Genomic DNA, 26,120 nt, shown 5'->3' on the forward strand with positions numbered 1-26,120 from the left:
ATTAATTAAAAATTAGATAATAATAACAACTCATTCATCCAACAAAAAAAGAACAATAATCAAATATTAGACAAAATAATATTTCTTACTATTACTATAAGTCATTAATAAAAAATTATTAATTTTATTTTTGTTTATATTAAATAAAATAAGAAATAAATCTTTAACAAAAATATTACAGTAAAACATAGAATTCATAAATAAGTTGTTAAATTTAAAAAAAAAAATAGAATTTAAAGACTAAGAGAAAATATAAACGGATAAAAAAAGGTAGATGAAATAAAAAAAGAGAAACTAATATAAAAAAATTAAGAATAAAATAAATTTAATTAATAAAAAAGGAAGAGAAAAAATATATTAATATTTAATTAATAAATATATAAATAAAAAAATAAAAGTTAACTCTAGTTATTAACCGAGACTAACTAAGCCTATTTTTGTTAATAAGAATGTTTAAATGATTTTTTATTAAGTTCTATCCTAAATTAAGTTTTTTATTTAATTTGGTTAAAGTGATAAAAAAAACTTGTATGAAATATAAATAAATTTATTTGGGTATATAGAATGAGTTTTGGGACATTTAAGTTCCCACTATTGTTAAAAATTATTGAACGTGTCACTTAATAGGATTTAATAATTTAAAATTTAAAAAAATTTGTAAGAATAAAAGGATATTTTAAATAAATGAATGAAATAATTAAAAAAATTGAAGTGATGGTGAAGAAAAGAGAGAAAAAATCAAATTAATCCAAAAAAAACACTAAATAAAGTTCTACAAGTACATATGTAAGTACATATGTAAGTACATATGTGATGACATGGAATATATATATATATATATATGATGACGGAATAATATGATACTTGTTTACTGTAAGCATTATAATATTTAAACCTATATTTTTAATGTAATATTCACAATTTCTTCTAATATACAAACATCTTGATCTTAGTTTTTGAATTTTTTTATTTCCTGTTTTTTTTTTTTTTATTAAATCGGTCTATTTCTTTGTCTTTTACTTGTTTACCTATTTTATAATTTACTTCGGTTTGAGTTACACTTTGTTTTTCTCGAATCGTGAACGGATAGATCACAACAATTATGTTTTTTTTTTTTTTTTTTTTTTTGCCTAATCCAATATCATTATATTCTTTGTGTTTGATAATTGTGAAAGTGTCCTGATCAATTTTTAGACTTATTATTTATTATATGTTGTTCAATAGTTGGTATATAAATTTTTTCAAACAAGATCCAAGTCCTTCAACAAATAACAATTCAGATCCAAGAGAAATTTCCATCTATTGATTTTTTTTTGTTTTATTTTTTTATACATCCACTTTTAAAAGTCTCCATGCATGCCAAGTATATGTAGAATTCCATGTCTCATTGATGTGACATTTTATTTTGGACTGCAACTTAATAATTCAAAGAATTTCCTTTTTAAAATTAAGACTATTAGGAATTTAAAAAATGATCTTAATTTTGAGCAATCAAGTACACATAGAAAGTTAATTATATATATATATATATATATATATATATATATTTTTTTTTTAAAAATAGATATGTCAAATTGATAAATTAGGCTCCTTACTTGGGTTGGGTTGGGGCAACAAGTCCAAGATTTGGGGCTTATGAGAGAAAATAATTTTGTTATTATTTTTTATATAACCGGTTATATTTAAACATAATAATTTTATATTATATTTAAAATAAATAGTTTAATTTAGTTAGTTAAACGATATAATACTTTTTATAACAATTTTTATTAAGGTTTTTTTTTTTTCTAAGGGCTAAATTATTATTTTATTCTAAGTTCAACCCTGATTGGATAAATAGAGATTTCAGAGTTTAGTACAACTTTAATGAAATCTAATTTTTCGGCCAAATATATATATTCTATCTCATCAAAATAATTTAATGCACAAACATATTAACTTTATTATAAAAATAAAATATAATTTAAAAAATTAATAAAAATAAATAACTTTACTAATGTTTGAAGAAAAGAAAACCAAAAAATAGATATTACTAATTACAAGATAAATATTTTCCCCAAATGATGATCATTCTAGCAACTTTATTAAAAGTTTATGAAATTATTTCAAATATAGTATAAAATAATACAATTATATTTATATATTTAACAAATCACCATAAAAGTAATCTACATTTATATTTTCTTATTAAAGTTTTGTAATCTCAATTCATTCTGTTTTAGTCAAAAGTATTATTATATTTTTTCTAATAATATATTCTTATAAATTAATTGTATTTGAAAGGGATAACTATTCGATTTTTAATGTATTACTAAGTTGAATAAAAAACCAATTCAATTTATTAACCGATTAAAGTTAAATAATGATTCTTATCAATTAAATGATTTAATTTTCTAATATTAAATCATTCTCTTAACTAAAAAAAATACAAATCTAAAAAAATATATGAGATATTAAATTTTGTTGGTAGAGAATATATAATATATATTTTTAATATAATATAGAAAATTTTAAAATATTAATAATAAATAAAGTAATATTCATTGATGATTGAATGAAGAGAGGTTACCATAAAAACGAATAAATATACAGAATTCAGCAAAAGATTGCGTTTTATGTTCTTCAAATCTCTCTCTCTGGATCATCGTCAACTATTGCTGAAAAGGAGAAGAATCGTCATCTTCATCGAAGGTATCTTGTTATTTTCCATTTGATAAAGTGATTTCGTAGTCATCACAGAGTTTTCAGCTTGTTCTGTGATCGCTACCTACGATTGAGGCTGAATCTTCTTTTCAAGGTGAGAGTAATTTGTGTTTTCTTTCTTTTTAAAGTAAAATTGAACTAATCTTCGTGATTACGATCAGAATTCTTGTATTATACTTCTCGATTGTCATCGTTGGGGTTCTCTGTAGCTTATTCATCTCCTTCGTTATGAACTAGTAGCGGTTTCTATCCAGACAAGCCTGATTGCAGGTCTATTGGATATTCTGTATCTGTTAGACTGTAATGATCTAACGTAGACTTAGTTTGTTTAAAATTCATCCGGTATAGTTCTAGTTAGGATTGTTTCCATTTGAACTTGTTCTCTTTATTGTGCGATGGATTACTTGTATGTGTGATTGCATTCATATATTGGAATTCTTAAGACTTCGGTGTCTGTCCTTTTGATAGTTGGAATGGATGCTATCAGTTGTCGGTCCACACAAGGCAATGAGTCTGCTGCTGATTCTGGTGATTGGAAGTCTCAATTACTACCTGAGTCAAGAGAGAAGATTGCGCTTAAGATGTGAGTTTTTGTTTTTTCTATTAGGTGTTCTTTTGCTATTGCAATTCATTCACTTTATGCGGAATTGTCATCTTCATTTGCAGCTTAAATTAATCTGTTAAAGTCTTGATAGTTTTGTTTCTCCATTCTTTTTAAGAGCTGATATAGTCAAAAGATTTCTGCAGCCTTTAACCTAACAGAGTCTTCGCTTTCTAAGCAATCTATTAAATGTGTTTAGGACTATGATTTACGTCTATGCATGGTTTGGTGCATTTAAGTACTATAGAGCTCGGTTTCTTTTTCATTTATTCTCTTCTTTTAAAAATAACTGCCCTTTTGATGTTAGCTCTTGTTAAATGATACTAATTCGGCAAGCATATCTAGTCCATCAAACTTTTCATTCATGAAAGCTCTGGGAGCGGACCTTACTCCATTTTTATGTACTCTAAATGTCAATCTTATTTCTTGATCATTACATTAAGCTGTCACACACTTTTCTTTCATACTCTACATGTGAATCTTATTTTTTGATCATAACATCAAGTTGGCACGATGACTAACATTAATTGTGCAACTGTTTCGTGAATAGAATGGATAATTTGAAGAAATGTATTCCTCATAATGATGGGCCAGAAGGACTGCATGAACTCAAGAAACTTGCTACAAAATTTGAGGAGAAGATCTTCTTTGCTGCCACAAACCAGGTACAGTTACTTCTCCTCTCATGCTAATTGTGTTTATCTTCAAAGAACATTATGGATAACTTATTTATACATGAAAAACTGCATGTTTTTATTTTTTTGTTTATGTATCTGCATAGCTGCAGAACAATACCAAAGGAATCCTTGAACTAGAAAATAAGGAGATTGGTGCCAACAAGTTTTCTCAAATTTTTTTTTTCAGTTTTAAATTTTTCAACAAGTTGTCTAATAACTGTTGTAATTGTTGACATATTTTATTTTGCATTCTACATACCAAAAGACAACGTCACTTGACCCACTTCTTTCTTCTCCTGTTTGAAAGTTGTGGTTATTGTTCTTTCATTCTTGTCTTTGAGAATGATATTTTATTTAGCTTGTACAAATATTTTGTTTGTCTCTATTGCAGACTGATTACCTGAGACAAATATCACTGAAAATGCTGGCAATGGAGTCACATAAACTCACGGCGAACTCTATGCCAACTGATTCTGTTGTTCGTAGTAGCCAGAACCCTCAAGATTCAGGTACCATCACGAGACATTCCTATCACCATTGGCCAGTAGAACTACCATTATTAACTATTTTTTGTAGTTTGTTATGGAAATAGCTTCCATAACCAATTATCCTTTAATTCTGCTCGTATTTCTCAATGAATTAGTTTAGTAATCTGCATGGGAAGGATTCTAGTTGTTGAAGATCAAATCCTCATGTATTTAATTAGTCTTCAATTATATCAACTACAATTCTAGGAAATGTAGTTGATATAGTAATTGTAAATCTTAGAGAATAGTTTGGTAGGTATACTTATAAAAACAGTAAAGCCGTAATACTTAATCTTATGAAAGTATTAAATCATACATAACTTTTAATATATTATTTAGGTACAAATCTTTCTAGAACATAATTATTTTTTCTTTTATTTAAAGAAAACTATTGTTTCCATCTTGTGCTAAAATGTCCACTGTCTGTACTATGAATTATTTTAGCCTTATCTTCTGACTTTGTTTTATTCTGTTGCTGGTTCTTATTTCCACAAAATGCATCTCATGTAATAATTTGTGGTCTTTACCTGGTCTGTTATGTGCACCCTTTCAAATTTCAAGCTATTTGTATCTTGTGATGTAATGTTCCTTTCAACATTCTTCAGTTAATATATCTTAATTTTTGTTTTGTTTATTCCAACTTTTACCTTTAGGAGGATCAAATAGTATGCAAGCTCAAGTTGTAAATCAAGGGCAACAAATGCCCATGCAGACAGGAAACACCCAGGTTCAAGAACGCCAACAAATTCAGAATAGCGTTGTGCCAGGTGGTGTCCCAGGTTCTTCTGGATTAACATCAGCAATGTCTTCAATCAGTGGCCTACCTTCTACTAGCATTCCGAATGTAGCTTCCCAGAATCCAAACGTTCAGAGCATTCAAAACATGCCTGGAGTTCCACAAAACTTGGTGGGAAATGCGATGGGGCAAGGGGTTTCATCAAGTATGCCCCAACAGCAGAGACAGATTCAAGGAAGACAACAAATTACGCCCCAACAGCAGCAGCAACAACAAAAACAGCAGTCTCAGAATCAACAGAATTATCTTTACCAACAACAGCAGCTACTTATGAAATCAAAGTATCAACAAGGGAAGATATCCCATTCGGTCATGCAATCTCACTTGCAGCAGCAGGCCCAGCAACACCCCAACATAGTGCAGTCCTCTCAGCAGTCTTCTGTTATGCAGTCGGGTTCTTTATCTGGTCTTCAACAGAATCAACAGATTTCTGGTCAACAGCCAACACAAACTGGAATGCAGCAAAATTCACAATCGGTTTTCAGGCAGCAGCAGCAGCAGCAGCAACAAACTTCAATGATTCACCAACAGCAGAATACTGTACAGTCAATGCAGCAACAACAGTCAAATGCAACCAATATGCGGCAGACTTCAATGATTCGTCCACAGCAGCAGACTGTACAGTCAATGCAACAACATCAGCTGTCGAATGCAACCAATATGCAACAGAACTTAACCGGTCAGCAGAATAGCATTTCTGATATGCAACAACAGCAACAAAGGATGCTGAGTCAACAAAATAATCTTCCCAACATGCAGCAACAACGGCTGACAAGCCAGACAAATAATCTTCCTAATATGCGTCACCAGCAGATGAATTCTTTGAATAATGCCGTTAGATTGCCACAGCAGTCTCTTGTTACACAATCCGGTAGCTCAAATATGCTGACGAATCAGCACACTTTACAAATGATGCAACAGTCTAAGGTTCCTCTTCAGCCACAAAGCCAGCATGGTAACACAACAGTTTTTCCATCCTTGGGTCAGCCATCATCGCATCAATCAATGGCTCAGATTCAATCTCAGACTGGGCAATTGCAGCAACAGTTAGGCATGCAACAGCAACCATCATCACATCAATCAATGACTCAGATTCAACCTCAGACTGGGCAATTGCAGCAACAGTTAAGCATGCAACAGCAGCAACAGTTAAGCATGCAACAGCAGCAGCAGTTAGGCATGCAACATCAGCAACAGTTAGGCATGCAGCAACAGCCCAATTTAGTACAAAGGGATATGCAGCAGAGGCTTCAAACATCTGGCCCCTTGCTTCAACAGCAGAATAAGATTGATCCGCAGAAACATCTGGCCCTCTCAGAGGCATCATCAAGTATGCTACTATTTTTTGCAACTATTTTTTTTCAAAACTTGCTTGATTATGAAATTCTCATCCTCGGTTTAATCATTTATAAAATATAAGTAGATGATTATTTGAGGTCTCTGAGACAAAAAAAAAGGATTGTTATTTAGTCTAACAAGATTCTGAAAACGAGTTAATGGATGTACGCTTGGAATATAGCTATTGTGCATTTGCGACTTGTGTTAGATATTATGATTGATATGTTTTATCTATGTGTCTATTGTATGGAAGAAGGAAACGATTCAATAGACACATAGATATAAATATATGTTTTCCCAAAAATAATGTGTCTATTACATCAGTTCCTTCTTATTTGCATAAACTGTACATTAACTCTTGTTCACATTTTTCTCTCCCCAAGCTTCTTTGGACTCCACAGTTCAGAAGGGAACTGCAAATAGTGAAGATTGGCAAGAGGAAACATATCAAAAGGTACTCCATCTTCACTCCGTTAGATTGTGGCTAGTTGTCACGTTAATTGAGTCATAACTAGTATCTTATATTATTATGTAAAACAATCAATCATTTATTCATAATTGCACATCAAAAGGTATTACTCCATCTTCACTCCTTTAGATTGTGGCTAGTTGATAAAAATATTTAAGTTTTTACACATCATTCATTTTCTAACTGCAGATTAAAGCCATGAAAGACGCATATTTATCAGATCTGGTTGAAATGTATCAGAGGATTAGTGCTAAACTCCAGCAGGTAATGATAGGTCATTCTCAGAGTTCCTATTTGTTTTAGTGATTTTAGTAAGTCCAATAAATTTTCAAAAATAAAATAGTAGTCTAAGTGAATAAAAATATTAGTCTTGATAAATTTGGATGCTGATCTTCTGTTCATTTTCAACCATTTTGCATGACTTGGGAAAATTTATCTGAATTGAGCACAACTCCTACGAATTCCAATTATTTCTGTGTAAATTATCCACAAAAGTTCAAGAATTGATTATTAAAATCTTTACTTAATGTCTTATTAGTTATTTCTCACAACCTTTATAAAAAAATGTTTCAGCATGATCCTGTTTCTGAGCCGTCTCAAAATGAACAATCTGAGAAGCTGTTGTTGTTTAAGACCATGGTGGAACGAATAATTGTTCTGCTGCAGATCCCCAAATGCAATGTTTTGCCTGTTTATAGGGAAAAGTTACCTTTGTACGAAAAACAAATAATAAATGTCCTGGCTTCAAATAAGCCACAATATAAACAGGGCTCCACGATGCCACCTGGGCAGCAGCCTGGCCAGTATCAGATGCAATCCATGCAGCAACAGACACATGATAATCAGATAAACGCCCAGCTTCAACAGACAGGCGTGCAAAATTCCATGTCAACAATACCTCAGAACTCGATGACAGACCAAGGAAATCACCTAAACAATATGCTGGAGGTTTCTGTTGGGTCTTTGCAGCAAAATCCTATGAGTGCTCCACAACAAGCTAACTTGAATACGCTTCAGCCAAACTTCTCATCAGTTCAGTCCAATGCGAGTATGCTTCCATCCCAGAAAATGTTACAGACTAAACCATTGAACCAGCAACGCCAGATGCAGCAACAGTTAGTGCACAGACAAATCCAACAGGAGCAACAGACACAGCAATTGAATCAGCAGAAACAGGCACAATTTCAATCACAGCAGATGTCTCAGATGAATGAGATAAATGACTTGAACCTGAGACAACAATTGGCGCCCATATCAGGTATACAGCGATCGGCCTATCAACATCTACAGACGAAGTCAAACACTTCCAAATTTCCTATTTCATCACCACAGATCCTTCAGACTGCTGCATCTCCCCAAGTTCTTCAGCAACCGTCTCCACAAATTGATCAGCAAAACATTTTGTCATCCCTTACAAGAACTGGAACTCCTCTTCAGTCTACAAACTCACCTTTAATTGTTCCATCTCCTTCAACTCCCTTTGTTCCATCTCCAATGCCAGGGGATTCTGAAAAAGTAGGCTCGGGTGTGGGAAATATTAGACAATCTCTTGCTATTGGCACCCCGGGTATATCTGCATCCCCTTTGCTTGAGTCCACTAGTCAGGAGATTCATGCTAATGCTTCTACAGTCGTTTCCGGAAAGTCAAATGTTACAGAGCTGCCTATGGATCGGTTAATTAGAGTGGTAAGTTTGATTTGATTTGATTTGATTCGGACCCATTTGTAACATAAATTGTTTATGTATGTGTAAATGGATCCAGATACAGAAACAATAAGTGTTTCCAAATGGGCATGTTTGTAAAAACATAAATAATGTGTAACTAATTGTGTATACTCTTTATTATCAGGTAAAGTCAATGTCTCCAAGTGCATTGAGTGATTCGGTGAGTGATATTGGCTCAATTGTGGGTATGTTTGATGGGATAGCTGGATCAGCACCAGGTAATGGTTCTAGGGCTGCTGTAGGAGAAGATTTGGCTGCGATGACCAAGTTCCGTTTACAGGCAAATAATATTTCCATGCAAGATGGATTTCCTGGAACAAGGAAAATGAAGCGATATACAACCGCGAGTTCTGTGATTTCCAACGAGGATTCCGATTCTGATTCGGTTGCTACATCTTATTTCAAAAGGCCTCGACTAGCGGTATCATTTCTTTTATAATTTCCCCCAAAATACCAAATTACCCTTGTTTAAATGTTTACAACATTTTTAAAATACCAAGTTAAAAAGACATTTTGGTCATTTCGCCCAAATAACCCACTTGTTACATCAAACAAGATTATTTGGAAATACACTTAATTATTTAAATAACCCAAGATCATACAAGGCCTTGGTTTCTTCATATGTAGATATGCATAATTTCTTGCTTAGGAAGTATTGGAGTTGTGTTTAGGTTATTTTTTTCAGAATTGCCATCTTAATTTATTTTTCTTCCGCTTTGTTGTAGCATACTCTTTGCACGGCTTGATTTTTTTTCTTCAGATAGTTTAGCGATGTATGAATAAGATTAAATCTGTAGATTGAGAGACATCATATCTTGTTCCGTTGACAGGATAATCATTCCCTTTTGGAGGAGATAAGGGAGATAAATGAGCAACTTATAGATACGGTTGTAGATATTAGCGATGAGAAACTCGATCATACTGCAGATCCAGCTGAAGGAGGAACTATAGTTAAATGCTCTTACAGTGCTGTTTCCCTCAGCCCTACTTTCAAATCACAATATGCTTCCCACCAAATGGTAAGTAAACGACTCTAATTAAACCATGTAATGTTATTTTTATTTTTCTCATAATTTCAAGATTTTATTGCAGTTGTCTATCCAACCCTTACGACTGCTTGTTCCCCAAAACTACCCGAATTGTTCTCCCATATTCTTGGACAAGTTTCTGACTGAGCCTAGTAAAGAGAGCGAAGATTTATCTGTAAAGGCGCAATTGAGGTTTAGCATCCATGTTCGCAACCTTTCACAACCTATGTCACTTGGAGAAATTGCGAAAACTTGGGACTTATGTTCTCGAGAAGTGATCATAGAGTATGCACAACAGAATGGTGGTGGGACTTTCACCTCCAAATATGGAAGTTGGGGAAATGGCTTGAGTACAGTATGAATCTTTTTTTTTTTGGTTATAAGTTAAAGACAAAAATGCTCTCGTCCAACCTTTTCTTGGTGCAATTGTTTGCTTGAATGGCAAAAACTGTTTGTTTTTCACCATCTCAGGTTGACAAAGTAACTGTTTTTCTGGTTTAGTTTTATAGTCAGGATTTTGAATTTTTATCAAAAAGTTTTTAATTTTCTTTTATAATATCCTGTTTATTTGAATTTTTTATATATATTTTTTTTAATTCATTGCTTTTAAATGGAACATTTAAAAAAAGTTCCCTTTCTCTCTAACTATTATGGACCTCAATATTATTTCATAGTTTCTTTCTATTCTATTTTTTCTTCAAATAAATTCTCAATTTTACGAGTTTAAAGTTGGATAGTCTTTTAGTGATGGACTTAGAAAAGCAAGTTGTATGAACATATAATCTCATGAATCGGACTTAGCCCATTAATTAGGCATGGGTTGAGTACCTAAAACCGTACTCAACCCGACCTTTTGACATCCCTAAATTAGGCATAGAGTATCGAGTTCCACATTTGAATATGAAAAAGATAATTAATTTATACCCTAGAAATGATGATCAGATAATATTATATTCTAATCCACAAACAATACATTTGCCAAAAGCTACAATCTTTAGCAATATCAATCACTCTCAAAGAATCAAAACTATCCCTTACCTAATACAAGTTTGAAGAATGACATTCCTTTAGTTCTCTTGTCACCTTTGGCTTTCGACGATGTCACGTATCATCTGTATTGGTATAAGCCCTTCCGCGCGAATTGCATCTTTGTTTGGATCCGGACTGAAGACATACAAAGTTGGCAAACCTCGAACCTGTCACATATTCGAAATCAGATTCAAAATTGGAGCATAAGAAACATATCACACTTATCATATGACTGGAATTAAAATGAAACAAAAACTCCCCATGGATGAATTTTACCTGCATGTCACGCGCAAACTCATATTCGTCGTCTGTATCAACCTTAACTATCAAAGCATTCTTCTCAAACTCAACAGCAAGCTGCCAAAACAAACCCCCCATAAATACAAACTAGATCCATAAAGACAAAACATGTTACAGTTAGTGATTGATTGATTGATTCATGGTGGTATGATGGTTGAATTGTTGGATAGAGAACAGTTAGAGCCATCATCCTTCATCCTGGTCATGGATATAAGCAGCGGGAGGCTCAAACGATTTCGGGTGAAGAATGAAACGTCTAAAAGGAAGGTGAAGGTTTGAAGCCCGCCCTATTGACTAAAAGAAGGAGAGGAGCCCTTGAATGAGAAAATCCGAACATCTGAATGGGTAAGGCAGACGTTTCGATCCATACACGATTCATGAATAAACAAATTATCGAGTGTCTTCAGAGGGCAAGGTTGTGTTCAGCCGTCCTACCCCTTTAACTAAACTAACTAGAAAGCATAAAATAAAAGCAGTAATGAAGTGATTTACCATTTCTAGTTCTTGAGCCATCAAAATACAAGGACCGCACCAAGTTGAATAAAAATCAATTATGAGTGGCACAGTTCGATCTCCCTTAACAAGTTCTTGGATCTCCTCTGCACTTAACTTCTTCTGCATATCATCAAATTAATCCAACTGATTAAATCATCTCTATATACTACTACACTAAAAACAATTGGTGGCATAGAAGAATCCTGAAAATTTTGTCGATTCAGTCAGAGGCTTAATCAATTTCATCAGTAACTAATACAAATTACAAGTAACAATCATAAAATTAAATTGAGAAATGACATACGACGAGATAATCTTCTCTGACGTGCTTGCCGGCGACCGGAGGGCAGAGCAATTTTCTCCGGAATGGAGGTGAAGCTTGTGTAGTAGTTTGCGAAGTAGGTCTGGTAAAAGCGGAGAGGAAAGAAGAATGATGCGTTTTGAAGGGAGAAGACTGTTTGCCGCAAGGTGTAAGCGGTGGGCGGAGGGAGAAGTTTACGGTGAAAACGGCGGCGGCGACGGCGGGTAGAGCGATTGACATCTCTGTTCAAATGGGACTGACTGACTAGTTAGAGAAGAAGAAGAAGAAAATAAAATTCTTATGAAGATAGAATGTCACTCCTTTTTTCTTTTCTTTTTTAAATTGAGTAAAATTAATTAATTTTTTTTTTTTGTTGGATTAAGTTTTTTATGTCATATTTCAGGTTGAGATTAAGGTCTTGTTCGGAATTTTTTTTTAATTAATTTTTTTTATTATTATATATTAATATTTTGTATTAATTTACTAAAAAAAAATCTTTTTTAAAATCAACAAAATTAAGGATTAATTCAATAACAAAGAACTCCATGTTTTATTATGAATATTACTATAGTTTTTATACACTAACTTTTATTCTTCACTTGCTTGATTTTGGTTTATTTGAGTTTTTTTATTACTAAATTATTATAATATTTTTGTATTAAAATTTTAATTTAATAAAAATAAAATAAGAATATTTTGTGAATGAAGTGATTAAATAGTTAAAAAGAAAGTAGAAATGTAAAAAAAAAATTAAAACTAAACTAAATCAAGTCTTTTAAGTAAATTGCACTAAAAGGAAGAATGATATATTTTATTATGAGAAACTACTATATAAATTAAAATACAACCCAAAAAATAAAAATAATAAAATGAAGAAAAATGTTAAAAGGTGATATTACCTTTAATAAAAATAGAACTTAAGATTTTTAGTTTTCAAGACTATTTTATAGACAAATATATTTTTATAAGAATAAAACAAATTTTCGTTAATTAATTTAATTGTAAAAATTATAATCAAATAATAAAATTCATCCCAAATATAGCAAGTAATCATATAATTATTAAAAAAAACAATTCAAAAAATATCTAATAGAACTGTAAATCATCCAACTTAATCCAAATAATAAACTCTAATTTATATATAAAAAACATATATTAATAAAGCTCAATAAATATTCTTACCACAAAAAAGAAAATGACACAAAATACAAAAAAAAAAGCAGATAAATTAATATAACTACAAATCCATAATTAATTAATTAATAATATTTAATTAAGAGCAAGCTTCCCTAGAAATTCCAAGACGGTTATTAGGAAGGGAAATTGGACTAAATGACCCTGCAAATAGGCCTATTTGCATCCGTGGTAATTTTTAATATTTTTTGATCTGATGACCACTTATTTTTTTTTTGACTAATTTACCCTTTTCGCGAAACGCGAAGGGAGTTCGCGTTTCGCGAAGTGAAACAGTCTTGATATATATACTCAAATTTTTTCATTTCTCTCATTTTCTTTCTCTCTCATGCTTTCTTTCCTCCTGAGTTTGTCGCCGGCGGCGTAAACTCCGGCGACGGCGAGCCCTCAAGCATAAATCGACAAGATAAGCAACCTTAAACCCGAATCTATGTTTATATAACAGATTTATGTTCTCATTTCTATTTTTTAATGAAACCCTAACCCTAAATATGTTCTTTTTGGTGATATTGGTTAATATTGGTTCATATTGAATCATATTTGTTCATATTGGGTAGTATTTGTTCATATATGTTCATATTTGTTCATATTGGTGTATTAGTTTGTTCATCTTATTGATTGTTCTTTTGGCTGTGATGATATTTGCAGATGATATCGTTTCTGCTAGTTATTTAACGAAGCGTTAAGTACTTAACGAAGCGTTATGTACTTAGCGAAGCGTTAAGTACTTAACGCTTCGTTAAGTACTTAGCGCTTCGTTAAGTACTTAACGCTTCGTTAAGTACTTAACGCTTCGTTAAGTACTTAACGCTTCTGCACGCGCGCGTAGGAAGACGAAGAGGCGCGCGTATATGCACGCGCCTGACCATATATTTTAAAAAATAAAACATTTGGACATTCATTTGTTTCCCTCTTCTATCTATCCTCTCGATTCCTCTCTCTCTACAACCGTCTCACTGAAGAACACATTGACAAGGCCGATCTTCCCGTCCCCCTCGTGTCCTCCCTCTCTATCATTTATTCCCCATAAATCTCAGGTTAGTTTTATTTTGGTTGTTGCATGTCTTTTTTTGGTTATGGGTTTTCATATTTGCATGTTTAGTTTTAGGGTTTTGGCTGTTTCAGTTTATTTGGTTAGGTTTAGCGTTTAATGTTTGTTTCTGGTTATTGATTATTGCATTATATTTGCATGTTTGTTTCTGGTTGTTGGTTATTGTTTCTGGTTTAGGGATTCGTTAAGTACTTATCGCTTCGTTAAGTACTTATCGCTTCGCTAAGTACTTATCGCTTCGCTAAGTACTTATCGCTTCGCTAAGTACTTAACGCTTCGCTAAGTACTTAACGCTTCGTTAAGTACTTAACGCTTCGTTAAGTACTTAACGCTTCGTTAAGTACTTAATGTTTGATGTGGTCTATGTATATGATCTTACATTTTTGTTGTTGTTCCTTTTGTAGATGGCAGAAACCACCGTTCCTGATTTCCCTGGACGGATTTCTTGGAAAAGCGCCCTCTGCCTTAAGAAGATTGTAACGAAGTTTGAGGAAATGGATCTTGTGGAGAAGGTGTACAATACCCAATTCCGATATATAGTCTCTGCCCCAGTGTTGCAGTTCTCAGGAACTATTGTACATCACATGTTGCTTAGGAGGGTAACCTCAACCTCCAAGGAGATTACTTTCAATATCAATGGGCAAGAACTTGTGTTTGGTATGAAAGAGTACGCCTTGGTGACGGGCCTAAACTTCGGAAGGTTTCCTGAGGTGAACGAAGAAGAATGCCGAGGTTGTCCACCTCTGTTGGTAAAATATTTTAAAGGGAAGTCGAGTGTAGTAATGCAAGACTTGGAGACTGCTTTTTTGAGATGTAGAGATAAGGAAGATGCCTGGAAGATGGGGCTGGTATGCTTGATTTGCCTGTACCTATTTTCATTTGACCCAAGGAGGGTGGTATTTGCCAAAATCCTCCACATGGTCGAAGACGAGGAAAGTTTCCTCCGATTTCCTTGGGGGAAAGTGACCTTTAGAGCCACCCTCAAGGGTTTGAACAAGAACATGAGACATCTCAGTCACACATATTATAAGAAGAAGAAGAAGAGTACTACTGATCCTTATGCTCCTTTTGCTTATAACATTTATGGGTTTGCACTGGCATTTCAAGTGTGGACATATGAGGTCATCAAAGGTTTTGTTCCTAAATTTGCTAGAAAGAATGAGCTTAATGATCCTCTACGCCCAAGGTTGTTAGTCTATCATTCCAACAGGAAGAACACCTTGATCGAGATAAAGACTGCCCTGGAGACAACGGATCTGACTGAGATGGAAGAGTCCTCCATGGAGAAGAGGTTATACAGTGGTGAGGACTTTGAACAAATAGATGAGTCAACTGATGAATTTTTTGAGGGATTTACAGAAGGGAAGTTAGTGAAGGAGGATTATGATGATGAAGAGGAGGGAAGTGAACCTGAGGATGAACATGAAGAACCTACTTCCAAACCAAACACCCGGAAGAGAAAGGCTGCGCTTAATCTCAAAGAAGCCGTAAACCTGAAGAGGAAGCTTGCTTATGAATCTAGTCCTGCCCACATTCCTAGCCCTCCATCCGCTACTAGTCCTGGATTACCTCCAACATCTTCTGTTGGATGTAAATGTGAAGAGCTGAAAGAGGAGGTAAAGGCGCTGAAGGAGGAGCTCATCAAAGAGGTGAAGGAGGAGCTGAAAGAGATGAAAACAGCTTACGAAGAAACTCAAACAAATCACAAGGCTTATATGAAAAAGTTGGTTGTTAGTATGTGCGAACAGTTATTAGCCAAATCCAACCAAAGGATGGCCAGTTTATTTGTGAAATTAGATAATATGGAGGAGGAGAGGAAGAAGAAGAAGAAGAAGAGCAAATTGGAAAAGAAGGGCAAGACTGAGGTAAGAGAAAGATACTTATCGCTGCGTTAAGTACTTCTCGCTTCGTTAAGTACTTAACGCTGCGTTAAGTACTTAACGCTTCGTTAAGTACTTAACGCTTCGTTAAGTACTTAACGCTTCGTTAAGTACTTAACGCTTCGTTAAGTTCTTAACGCTTCGCTAAGTACTTAACGCTTCGTTAAGTACTTAACGAAGCGTTAAGTACTTATCTTTGGTTGTTCTTAGCTAACCACACTGTTGTTTTATTTTTGCAGGAAGGGAATGTGGAGGAGATGAAGACGAATGACAAGGAGATGAAGGATGGGAAGGTGGAGGAGGAGAGTGAGAAGGTGGAGGATATAACTGAAGTAAGTTTTACTTAGTGAAGTCAAATGTTGTTTCGGGAAGTAAACGCTGACCACACTGTTGTTTTCTTTTTGCAGGATGGGAAGGTGGAGGAGATGATGACGAATGAGATGGTGATGAAGGATGGGAAGGTGGAGGAGGAGAGTGAGAAGGTGGAGGATATAACTGAAGTAAGTTTTGATTAGCGAAGTCAAATGTTGTTTCGGGAAGTAATTGTTGATCACACTGTTGTTTTCTTTTTGCAGGATAGGAAGGCGGAGGATAGTGTGGTGAAGGTGGATGGTGGGGAATCTGAGAATAATGTGAAGGTGGATGGTGGTGAGATTGAGACGGATGTAAAGGTCGATGGTGGGGAGACTGATGTAAAGGTGGATGGTGGGGAGACTGAGAATGATGTAAAGGTGGATGGTGGGGAGACTGAGAATAATGTGAAGGTGGATGGTGGTGAGATTGAGACGGATGTAAAGGTCGATGGTGGGGAGACTGATGTAAAGGTGGATGGTGGGGAGACTGAGAATGATGTAAAGGTGGATGGTGGGGAGATGTTGCTCTCCGATATGATGCAAGAGATAATTGATAAAAAGAAGGATAAGGTCAAGGTTGAGAAGGTTGAGAAGGTTGAGAAGAAAGCCAAGGTTGGGAAGGTTAAACTCAAGGTTGGGAAGGTTGAGAAGAAAGTCACGGATGGGAAGGATGAGAACGATGGGAAGGATGGGAAGGATTCGAGGGATGGGAAAGATGAGAACGATGATGATGATTTCCAATTATACAACACTCCACCTAAAGGAGTTGTTCCCAAAAAAAGAGTGAGGAAGCAGAAGAAAGATGAAGACTACACCAACCCTTCTTTGTCAAAACAGCCAAAGACGAATGATCCATTAACTATCAATCCCCTTCAAAAATTTGATGATGAGTTGTTGGTTCAATTACAGAATTGGTTGAAAGATGAAGCTACCAATGATGAGACGAAGACTGTGTTTACTTGCGAAGCACGAAAGAAGTTGTTTGTTAGAGTTCTAACAAAGTCCACATGGCTTAAAGATTCTGTAAGTGTTGCATTTCATATTAATTCTTTAACTTATGAATAAGGTTTTTGATATATGCTGCCTTTTCACCCATTTTGTAGGAAATCGACGCAGTCTGCCACTTGTTGCGCAAAAGGATTGAGCAATATCCCAAGACATATAAACATTGTAAAGTATCAATAGGGGATTGCTTATTAGCAGATATGATGAGGCGAGAGTACCCGAACTACAAAAAAGATCCAGAAAAATTTCCAATATCAGACGTCTTTTCTCAATACTTCTGGGGAGCGCCTCATAGACATATGCCAGAATGGCCACTAGTAGACGATATTTACGTGCCTTTGAACATTGGCAACAAGCATTGGGTACTGTGCGTCGTTCGTGTACAAGATAATCACATTGACGTTTATGACTGCGACTCGGGTATTTATAGGAATCTCGATCCATACATGAGACCTTTGTGTGAGATGTTTCCACGAATATATGCAATGGGAGCGAGTGATGCTGAGCTACAACGGTATCCTAATTTCAATTTCCAGAAACTGACATATAAAAGGTTGCCACACCCAGTCAAAAATGCAGTCCCCAAAAAAGGGGAAGTCCCTAGAGCAGAAGAAAGTGGGGATTGTGGTGTATTTATGCTTATGCACATGGAATACTTGACTGCTGGTTTAGGTGTAGAGAAGGTGACTTCCAATGAAATTGAGTTTTTTCGACAAAAGATGGCGGTCCGGTTATTTCATCAAATTACAGAACCTTAGTTTGTATTGTAATCTTTTATTGATTTTTGGATAGAACTTGACTGCTGCTTATGTATTCTGATCTTGTATTGCTTTTTGGTTAGAACTTGAACTTGATCATGTTATAATATTTGTAGTTTTAATGTAGTCTGGTTGGTTGGTGGTCCGATATTTACATACCAAATAATTGAACATATAAATCAATGTACCAAGTAACTAACTTCAACTCACTTATACCAAGTTTTACTTGACAAAGCGCTTAACGAAGCGTTTAGTACTTAACGAAGCGCTAAGTACTTAACGAAGCGCTAAGTACTTAACGAAGCGCTAAGTACTTAACGAAGCGCTAAGTACTTAACGAAGCGCTAAGTACTTAACGAAGCGTTAAGTACCCCTACAGTACACAGATACAAATTATCCAAAACACAATACAAATTATCCAAAACATACAACTTATCCAAAACACTTATACAACTTATCCGAGTTCAACTTATCCGAGTACAACTTATCCAAAACATAATACAAATTATCCAAAACATAATACAAATTATCCAAAACATAATACAACTTATCCAAAACACTTATACAACTTATCCCAATCAATCTAAAGGCTCATATTGTTGAGATGATGGTTCGTGCTGTTGAGAAGATGAGTCATGATGCCTAGATGATGATGCTTTTGCAGTAGATGGAGCAGGCATGACTGCTTTGCATGTGGCCCTATTATGTCCTAGTCCACCACATGAGGTGCATCGTCTCGGAGCCTTAGGTAACTCACCTTGAGATGACCTACGCTTTGTTTGTGGACGCCCTTTCTTAACCTTCACAGGTGGTTTTAGACATACGCGTTCCTTGATCATTTCGGGAATATCCCAATCGTCTTCATCACCAGCAGGGTAACATGTCTCCGCATATGCATTCATCCAAGATTCAGTTGTGTAATATCTGTAAGAATGGAAAATAAAACGATTAAACAATTGGTTAAATAGATTGAACATGTGAGCTGAATAATACCTTGAACAAAAGTCATAACAAACCAAATTGCGGTGACGGGCAGCAGCCATTGCATGAGTACAAGGAAGACCAGAAACTTCAAATACCCTACAAGTGCAGTTCATGTCTTTCAAATTGACTTTAAAATGAGACTGATTGTCATGCACATAAAACTCGAATCGGTTAAGCGATGATACTGTATAGAATCTAGCCTTCTCGAATCCCTCACGTAACCACTTTTCATATGTTGGAGATAACACTTCTCGGTGGTTGGACGCTCTTTCTCTTCTCTCATTAAACCAACCTTGTATTGTCAATCTTAAATAATCGGCCATTGAGGAAATGGGGTACTTTCTGGCTTCCCTGCTCTGACTATTAAAACTCTCAGCATAATTGCTTGTTAGTTGATTGTATCGCTTACCGGGGAAAAATGCTCTACTCCATCTTTGAAATCCAATTTCTTCCAAATAGGCAGCAATCCTATTATCTTTAACCCTTATCTTGTCAAAAAAACGATTGAATTCGTGGACGGTGTACGCACGAGAAGCCATATCAAACTCCATATGACAATTATCAGTTTTGAATTTCGCGTTGATATTCATCTTTATGTGATATGTGCACGCACCGTGGTATGCTTCTGGAAAAACAGCACATAAGGCATTGGCGATGCTTGGGTGTCTATCGGATACGAAGACGAGATCATCAACTAATCCAATTGCTTCTCTCAATTTTTGCATAAAATAAGTCCAAGAGTTATTATTCTCTGAATCAACAACTCCGAATGCGACAGGATATAATTGTTCATTAGCATCTAATGCAATAGCCACCAATAGTTGGCCTCCCACCTTGTGCTTAAGAAAACTGGCATCAACACACAATACGGGACGACAAAATGCCTTGAAACCCCTAATAGAGAGGCCTAGGGACATGAACATATACTTGAAGTGCCCGAACTCGTCTGTTTGGATGTCTGTTATGGTACCAGGATTATGCTTCTCCAACATGTATAAGTATGAGGGTAATTTTTCATATGAATCCTCAACCGTTCCTCGCACCGCCACTAATGCCATTTCCCTAGCCCTCCAAGCCTTATTATAAGTCAAATTTACCCCATAAGTTGCCTGCATGTCTTCAATTATTTTCTTAGGCAAGTGATTATGGTGATGGTCCATATACTTACTCTTCACGCACTGCCCAATAACCCATGCTGGTGTTTGCATTTTTTTCTCTGGCCTAGATAGAACTGAGCATGAGTGTTGTTGGTCGAATTTCCGGATCTCAAACATCTCAGATAATTTACCTTTCACGGCACGCAATCTCCACTTGCATTTCTCATCCAAACATTTCACATACCAAAGATGTTTTCTTGACTTCTCCACCTTGAATTCAAAATGATTAGCCATCGCATATTTATAGAGCATCAGTTGTAGTTCTTTTTTATTTTCAAACAAGGCACCGACTTCCAATACAGTTTCAGTAGTTAACGCCAACGCAAATGAGGGGTCTGTCGGTGATATGTCTGTCGGTGATATGTCTGTGGGTGATATGTCTGTCGATGGTGTACCAAATGATGACCTTCTTGCACTACTTGGTGTACCAAATGATGATCTTCTTGCACTAGTAGGTGTACCCGTTGATGCTCTTCTCGCACTATGTGGTGTAGGTATCGATGCATGCAAGTCCTCAGTAAGTGGGATGTGAGGCAAAGAGTTATCTCCTGCTTCATTACTTTCAACAAAGACCTCCGAGGGTAAAGCTTCTGGTACAATTTTCTGAGTAAATTGTGGGAGAATACTTTCTTGAGTTGGGTAGGTAAGTAGTGGTATCTTTTCTTTAGTAAATTGTGACTTCTCTACTACAGACACAAACAATGGTGACACAGTTCTACCCAAAATCAAGCGTGATAAATATATGTTCAGATCCTCATCATCTTCAATAAAAACGGGTTTAGGATTTGTGATATTCGGAATATCATACTTCACTTGCAGCACTAAATCATAGGTACATTTCTGCACTTGAAGTCTTTGATGGAGTTTATCGATTAATTCAGCATAACGAGTACTTTGGGGTACATCCAATGTTTTGATTGAAGAGGCATCAAAAAACAATATTCCATTAGCATCAACTTTCCACTCTCCATTATAGAAAACGAAAACTTCGGCTGCAAGAAAAATGGGAAACGGGATAATTAATACTGTGAAATGGAAACCGTTAGCGAAGCGTTAAGTACTTAGCGAAACGGTAAGTACTTAGCGAAACGTTAAGTACTTAGCGAAACGGTAAGTACTTAGCGAAACGGGAAGTACTTAGCGAAACGGGAAGTATCATCAGATGAAACCCTGAACAACGCAGTGATTCGAAAATGCATAAATGAACATCAATAAACTTGAAATACATAAACTTACCAATTGTTACAGTGCTTGTGCTCGTCGTGGAGCTCATTGAGTGCCGCCGTTGAACTCCGTCGCCGGCGAGATTAGAGAGAAGGAGGAGAAAAGCGGAAGGGAAGAGAGAGAAGAAGAAGAAAAGAAATGAAAAAAAGATGGCCGGATTTGATTATATAGTAAGGGTATTCTGGACTTTTCACAGCGTCCCACTTCGCGAAACGCGAAGTCCCTTCGCGTTACGCGAAAAGGGTAATTTCGTCCAAAAAAAATTAAGTGGTCACCAGATCAATTTCAATTATCTGGTGACCACGGAGGCAATTTGCCTTATTTGCAGGGTCATTTCATCCAATTTCCCATTAGGAATATCAAAAAGATACCGATGATTCTGTTGCTGAAAACTTGCAACCACATTCAAAACTGAATTCACATTCGCCGGAGAAGCCGCCATGGCAAGGCAAGTAGTGCTGCCGGAGCTACTATGAATGAGGAAGTTATCCTGTGGCAAAGTCACATTCAAACCAGCAAACAAAAACGTAATTGACGGTATAGTCACCGGAACTGTATAACATGTATCAAATCCTCCCAACGATATAACCGTCGCCGTCCCCATCCTTCGTCGGAATTCATCTCTCACCGCCTCATACGCCGGTTGCACCAGCCTCGTGAACACAGTTCCTACAGGTAATTTGTTGTTCAATTAGTTCATTCTCGTTCATTTATCGCATAAACAAAACTATATATATAGATAGATAGTTAGTTAGTTACCGGAATCGATGATTGTTCCGGCGCCGGTGGTGGTATTGAATGAGAGAGAACTCGGCGGAATGGCTACAGTGTTCCGTCCGACTTTGATTGCTAACAGATCGACGTAATATAGAGATGATCTCCTTGGATTCTTAAGGAGAGGTGTGTATTTGATTGTTTTTGGTTGAGCAATTAAACCTAGACGGAGTGTGCCGGAGAAGTTTAGGGATTTGTAACTAGGTAGACAGTAAGAGAAGGTCGATTGGTATAAGTTTTGGCTCTGTGAAAGAAGTGATAGCGGTCCACGGCCTAGGCCGAGAAGTCCTTGCGGCGGAACGGATGTGCCGGTGACCTTTTGGATACAGCCGAAGGTGTATCCGGTGATGTTGTCTCCGGCGAGATTAACCGTGTCTTGTGAGAGATTCGCGGCGACTGTTGAACCGCCGTATGTGATATTGAAACTGCAAGATCCGGTAACCGAGCAAATCGGATTTGTCACCTAGTAGCAGATTTATAAGATTTATTATTAACACATTTTAATTTTAGATACAAAAATAAAGAAACTAAAACTAAAAGACATAGATATCCTTAGTTTCCAAGGAGATTTTTAGTCGGTTTAGATCCTGAGTTTGAGTTCGAAAATCGGATAAAAGGTTAATTGTGTTTAAGAACTATTTCTTTAACCCGATGAGATGAGAAAAAGACTCAATTAGGGTCGGTTCTGGGTAAATCCAACAAATCCAAAGGCTATTTACTTAACTAGATGAGATTAACCGCACTCTGAAAGAGAAACGGACTAAGTAAGGAGACTCAATATTACTTCTAAGGTAAACCCAACAAATCCACATACTATTTACTTAACTAAACTATTTACTTAACTAAACGAGATTAACCGCACTCTGAAAGATAGATCAGCCCATGGGGGTTAACCCAGAGCCGGCCCCGATGTTTGGGATGCGCAGCCTAAAAAAATGTGATTTTTGATTGCTAAAAATGATGATAAAAAATAAGTTTTTATGAGGTTTATTTTATTTAATGGGCTGCCCTAGCTCGGGACTTTGTTAGACTTATCCCAGGGCCAGTGCTGGGTAAACCCAACAAATCCACGAGCTATTTGCTTAACCAGTTGATATTATCCGCACTCCTCGGAAGGAGAAGTGGCCGTCTTGGAGTAAGCCCTAACTAGGGCAGCTCATTCCAATTCATTTATTAAAAAAATATAGTTAAATTTTAAAAAAATTATTATTTGGTTCGTTGTGTTTTCAAATCTCACTAAAACAGCTTTCTTAACAAAATAAAAAAAGTACAGAAACGACGTCGTATTATACCTGCTGGCAGTGAGAATCCTGGCAACCGAGTGTTTTATAAGAGGTAGAAAGCTCCGACGTGAATACGGTTGAGGAACAACCAACGCAGCCACCGCAAGGAATCCAAGCGGCGTCATTGCTTGTATCTACAGCCAACAAGAAGCTCTGCGGCGGCGTACCGACACTAGCCTTCACGACATACGTCGGACTTTGCACCGGCTGTTGTCTGCCGGAAGCAATGGGGACAAACGATTTACCGGCGACGAGGCTGACCAAGTATTGTAGCCTCTCATGGTCATTTGACTGCGATTTCAGGACAGTTTCCTCCCATGAAGGTGTCTGCTTGGTGCGGAATGGGGAACAGGGACTGTCAACGTGGAATACACGGAGGGTAGATGTGCTGCCGGAGACGGCGGCGGCGCAGTTGGGAGTGAGGGTTTGGGATGTGAGAGGTGAAGAGAGAAAGAGAGTGAGGAAGAAGAAGAAGGTCATGAGTGAGCTTAGAACGTCCATGGCTATATCAATTGCAGAGAAAGGGAATGAGGGTTTTATTTATATATAGTGGTGAAATGTGAATGGGGACAGTTTGGGAAGAACAGACTGTAAATTGATTTGATAATATAATAATATCAAATTCTTTGGTCTATGGCCCTCAATCATCGAATTCACATTCATTTTCTTCAATGAATTTTAAAAGATGGTTCTACTTTTAAAGGAAGCTATGGATGAAGATGATTCATCATGTTAGCATCACATGGCAATGACCCAGTGCCCACTAAGACCCTTCTTTGATGTGTGATTTTTTTTAATATATTTATTATTTATATTAAATTAATTAAAATATTGTTTTGAATATTGAAATAAGGTCATTTTATAATTTTATTGAATCATAATCTTTTATGAAACCTGGCTTAATGGTGTTACTTATACTTTCCTCAACTGATATACAAGCATAGGTAGATTTACCAAGCTTTATTTATGTTCATTCTTTTGATTATTGATGATTCAATTAAGTGGAATGTTATAAATGATTAAACAAATTAAACAAGAATTTTAGTAATTATGTAAGTCTTGTCACTTAAATTATAGTAATAGATTAGTTTTATTTTGTCATATATTGTTGTGGGTTTAAATGATATTTGTTTCCTTTTGCACTAATGTTTGTATATTTAGTGTTTCGTATTTAAACTTGTTTGAAATAAATTAATGCATTTAAAATCTCATGATGCGATACTAATAGCTAGAGTGATTCAAATGGTAGTTGGTAGAGATGTATGTTTAACAAGGAAAATTTGTCTCAATAAAAAAACTTTGATTTCGACCTATTATATAAATGATAACCTCATTTTTATTAGTAACAAAAATGAAAATTATGTTTGAGGTCACAATTGTGATTTTTTTCCCGATAAGCTAAATAACGATAAAATAAAACCTTCAATGGTATAGGTTATGACGATGATTCCAAGAAGAAAAATTGGTCAATTTTTAAATATTGCCTTATTTTGAAACTACTAAAAAGAAATAATCATTTCAAAAAATATAAAGAAAAATGAAATTAAGTATCAAAATATTTCATTTTATTTTTCCATACAAAATGTGGTCCTTTGTTTTTTTCCTTTGCATTCAAATTTTAGATAGATTAAGACCAGACACTGTTAATAAATTTTAAATTTTATGTATGAGTTAATTGAATTTAAATGTGATACTTCCAAAATGTGACAGAAAAATGTAGTTTCCTTTTTCTCTGTTTACACGGTGTCAATGAACAAAATGTTGCCATGCCATTGTGGGGGCAAATATTTGCAGGTTCATTCATTTAAAGTGAATAATGAATATTTGCACAATTAAGTTTAATAAATATAATTGATTATCAAGTTTTCAAATTATAACAAATTAAGTGGCTTCATTTGATAACATTTTCTTTCTTTTATTTTTTAGATTTATAATAATTTGTAAAAGTAAAATATATACAAATCTTATAGACCATATTATGTTTTTAAGAAACAATCTTGAGATAAGGATTATGTATTTTTTTTTAAGTTGCAAATAAAGTATTCAATTTATTTGATATTTTATAATCAAATTAAAAACAATTTCAACTAAGAAAAAAAAACATAAGTAATCCATTAACATCCCAAAATAAAAAATATAAATAATGTCTATTGTGAAAATTGGAGACTCACATCAATTATTTTTTTTTATATTAGAAGTCATTTTTATAAAATTTAAATTTTAAATAAAAAAAGTATTATAATGACATGTTCTGATTTAAATTTGAATAAACAAATATTATTAAATTTATTAATATATACATAATTAAAATATTTTATTTAAATTAATATCTCAATAAAATATTAAATAAATTTAAAGAACTAACTTAATTTTTCATTAAATAAGATTTTTTTTTTCCAAAAAATATCTAATAAACCCTCCTCACACAAACACAAATAACCAACATTAAACAATCCCCCAAGAATTAT

General features: G+C 34.9%; 3 protein-coding genes across 4 annotated transcripts; 1 reads left to right on the forward strand and 2 right to left on the reverse strand.

Annotated features, from left to right (window-relative positions):
- The first annotated feature begins 2,637 nt into the window (after positions 1 to 2,637).
- Positions 2,638 to 10,403, forward strand: LOC124944625 (mediator of RNA polymerase II transcription subunit 15a-like). Of its 2 annotated transcripts, none has more exons than XM_047484925.1 (11): positions 2,638 to 2,797; positions 3,172 to 3,286; positions 3,855 to 3,969; positions 4,373 to 4,490; positions 5,162 to 6,634; positions 7,026 to 7,096; positions 7,301 to 7,375; positions 7,685 to 8,797; positions 8,961 to 9,257; positions 9,667 to 9,855; positions 9,929 to 10,403. In XM_047484925.1, the coding sequence occupies exons 2-11, from the start codon at positions 3,177 to 3,179 to the stop codon at positions 10,223 to 10,225; spliced, it is 3,858 nt and encodes a 1,285-aa protein (XP_047340881.1). In that variant the 5' UTR covers positions 2,638 to 2,797; positions 3,172 to 3,176; the 3' UTR covers positions 10,226 to 10,403. The 2 variants fall into 2 exon arrangements, with proteins under 2 accessions (XP_047340881.1, XP_047340882.1); XM_047484926.1 differs by having other exon boundaries at positions 5,165 to 6,634; positions 9,929 to 10,402.
- Positions 10,404 to 10,771: 368 nt separating this feature from the next.
- On the reverse strand, positions 10,772 to 12,290 carry LOC124945988 (thioredoxin-like protein CITRX, chloroplastic). Its single transcript, XM_047486533.1, has 4 exons — positions 11,993 to 12,290; positions 11,686 to 11,808; positions 11,170 to 11,250; positions 10,772 to 11,060 (listed from the first exon to the last, which is right to left on the reverse strand). Exons 1-4 carry the CDS (start codon positions 12,227 to 12,229, stop codon positions 10,944 to 10,946), a joined length of 558 nt encoding a protein of 185 aa, XP_047342489.1. The 5' UTR covers positions 12,230 to 12,290; the 3' UTR covers positions 10,772 to 10,943.
- Positions 12,291 to 13,038: 748 nt separating this feature from the next.
- LOC124909647 (aspartyl protease AED3-like) lies at positions 13,039 to 24,280 on the reverse strand. The gene is made up of 4 exons (XM_047450306.1): positions 23,662 to 24,280; positions 22,355 to 22,832; positions 21,953 to 22,264; positions 13,039 to 13,306 (listed from the first exon to the last, which is right to left on the reverse strand). Exons 1-4 carry the CDS (start codon positions 24,151 to 24,153, stop codon positions 13,263 to 13,265), a joined length of 1,326 nt encoding a protein of 441 aa, XP_047306262.1. The 5' UTR covers positions 24,154 to 24,280; the 3' UTR covers positions 13,039 to 13,262.
- Positions 24,281 to 26,120: the final 1,840 nt, after the last annotated feature.

Source organism: Impatiens glandulifera, chromosome 7 (assembly GCF_907164915.1).
Source record: "Impatiens glandulifera chromosome 7, dImpGla2.1, whole genome shotgun sequence".
Lineage (NCBI taxonomy): Eukaryota > Viridiplantae > Streptophyta > Magnoliopsida > Ericales > Balsaminaceae > Impatiens > Impatiens glandulifera.

Coding starts and splice junctions, on each gene's coding strand:
- LOC124945988 (XM_047486533.1), bottom strand. CDS start 12,229: ATGTCAATCGCTCTACCCGCCGTCGCCGCCGCCGTTTTCACCGTAAAC. Junction 11,251..11,685: donor TGGCTCAAGAACTAGAAATG/GTAAATCACTTC, acceptor TTGTTTTGGCAG/CTTGCTGTTGAGTTTGAGAA. Junction 11,061..11,169: donor AGTTTGCGCGTGACATGCAG/GTAAAATTCATC, acceptor AATATGTGACAG/GTTCGAGGTTTGCCAACTTT.
- LOC124909647 (XM_047450306.1), bottom strand. CDS start 24,153: ATGGACGTTCTAAGCTCACTCATGACCTTCTTCTTCTTCCTCACTCTC. Junction 22,833..23,661: donor AGGATTCTCACTGCCAGCAG/GTATAATACGAC, acceptor ATCTGCTACTAG/GTGACAAATCCGATTTGCTC. Junction 22,265..22,354: donor CGGAACAATCATCGATTCCG/GTAACTAACTAA, acceptor AATTACCTGTAG/GAACTGTGTTCACGAGGCTG.
- LOC124944625 (XM_047484925.1), top strand. CDS start 3,177: ATGGATGCTATCAGTTGTCGGTCCACACAAGGCAATGAGTCTGCTGCT. Junction 8,798..8,960: donor TGGATCGGTTAATTAGAGTG/GTAAGTTTGATT, acceptor CTTTATTATCAG/GTAAAGTCAATGTCTCCAAG. Junction 9,856..9,928: donor AATATGCTTCCCACCAAATG/GTAAGTAAACGA, acceptor ATTTTATTGCAG/TTGTCTATCCAACCCTTACG.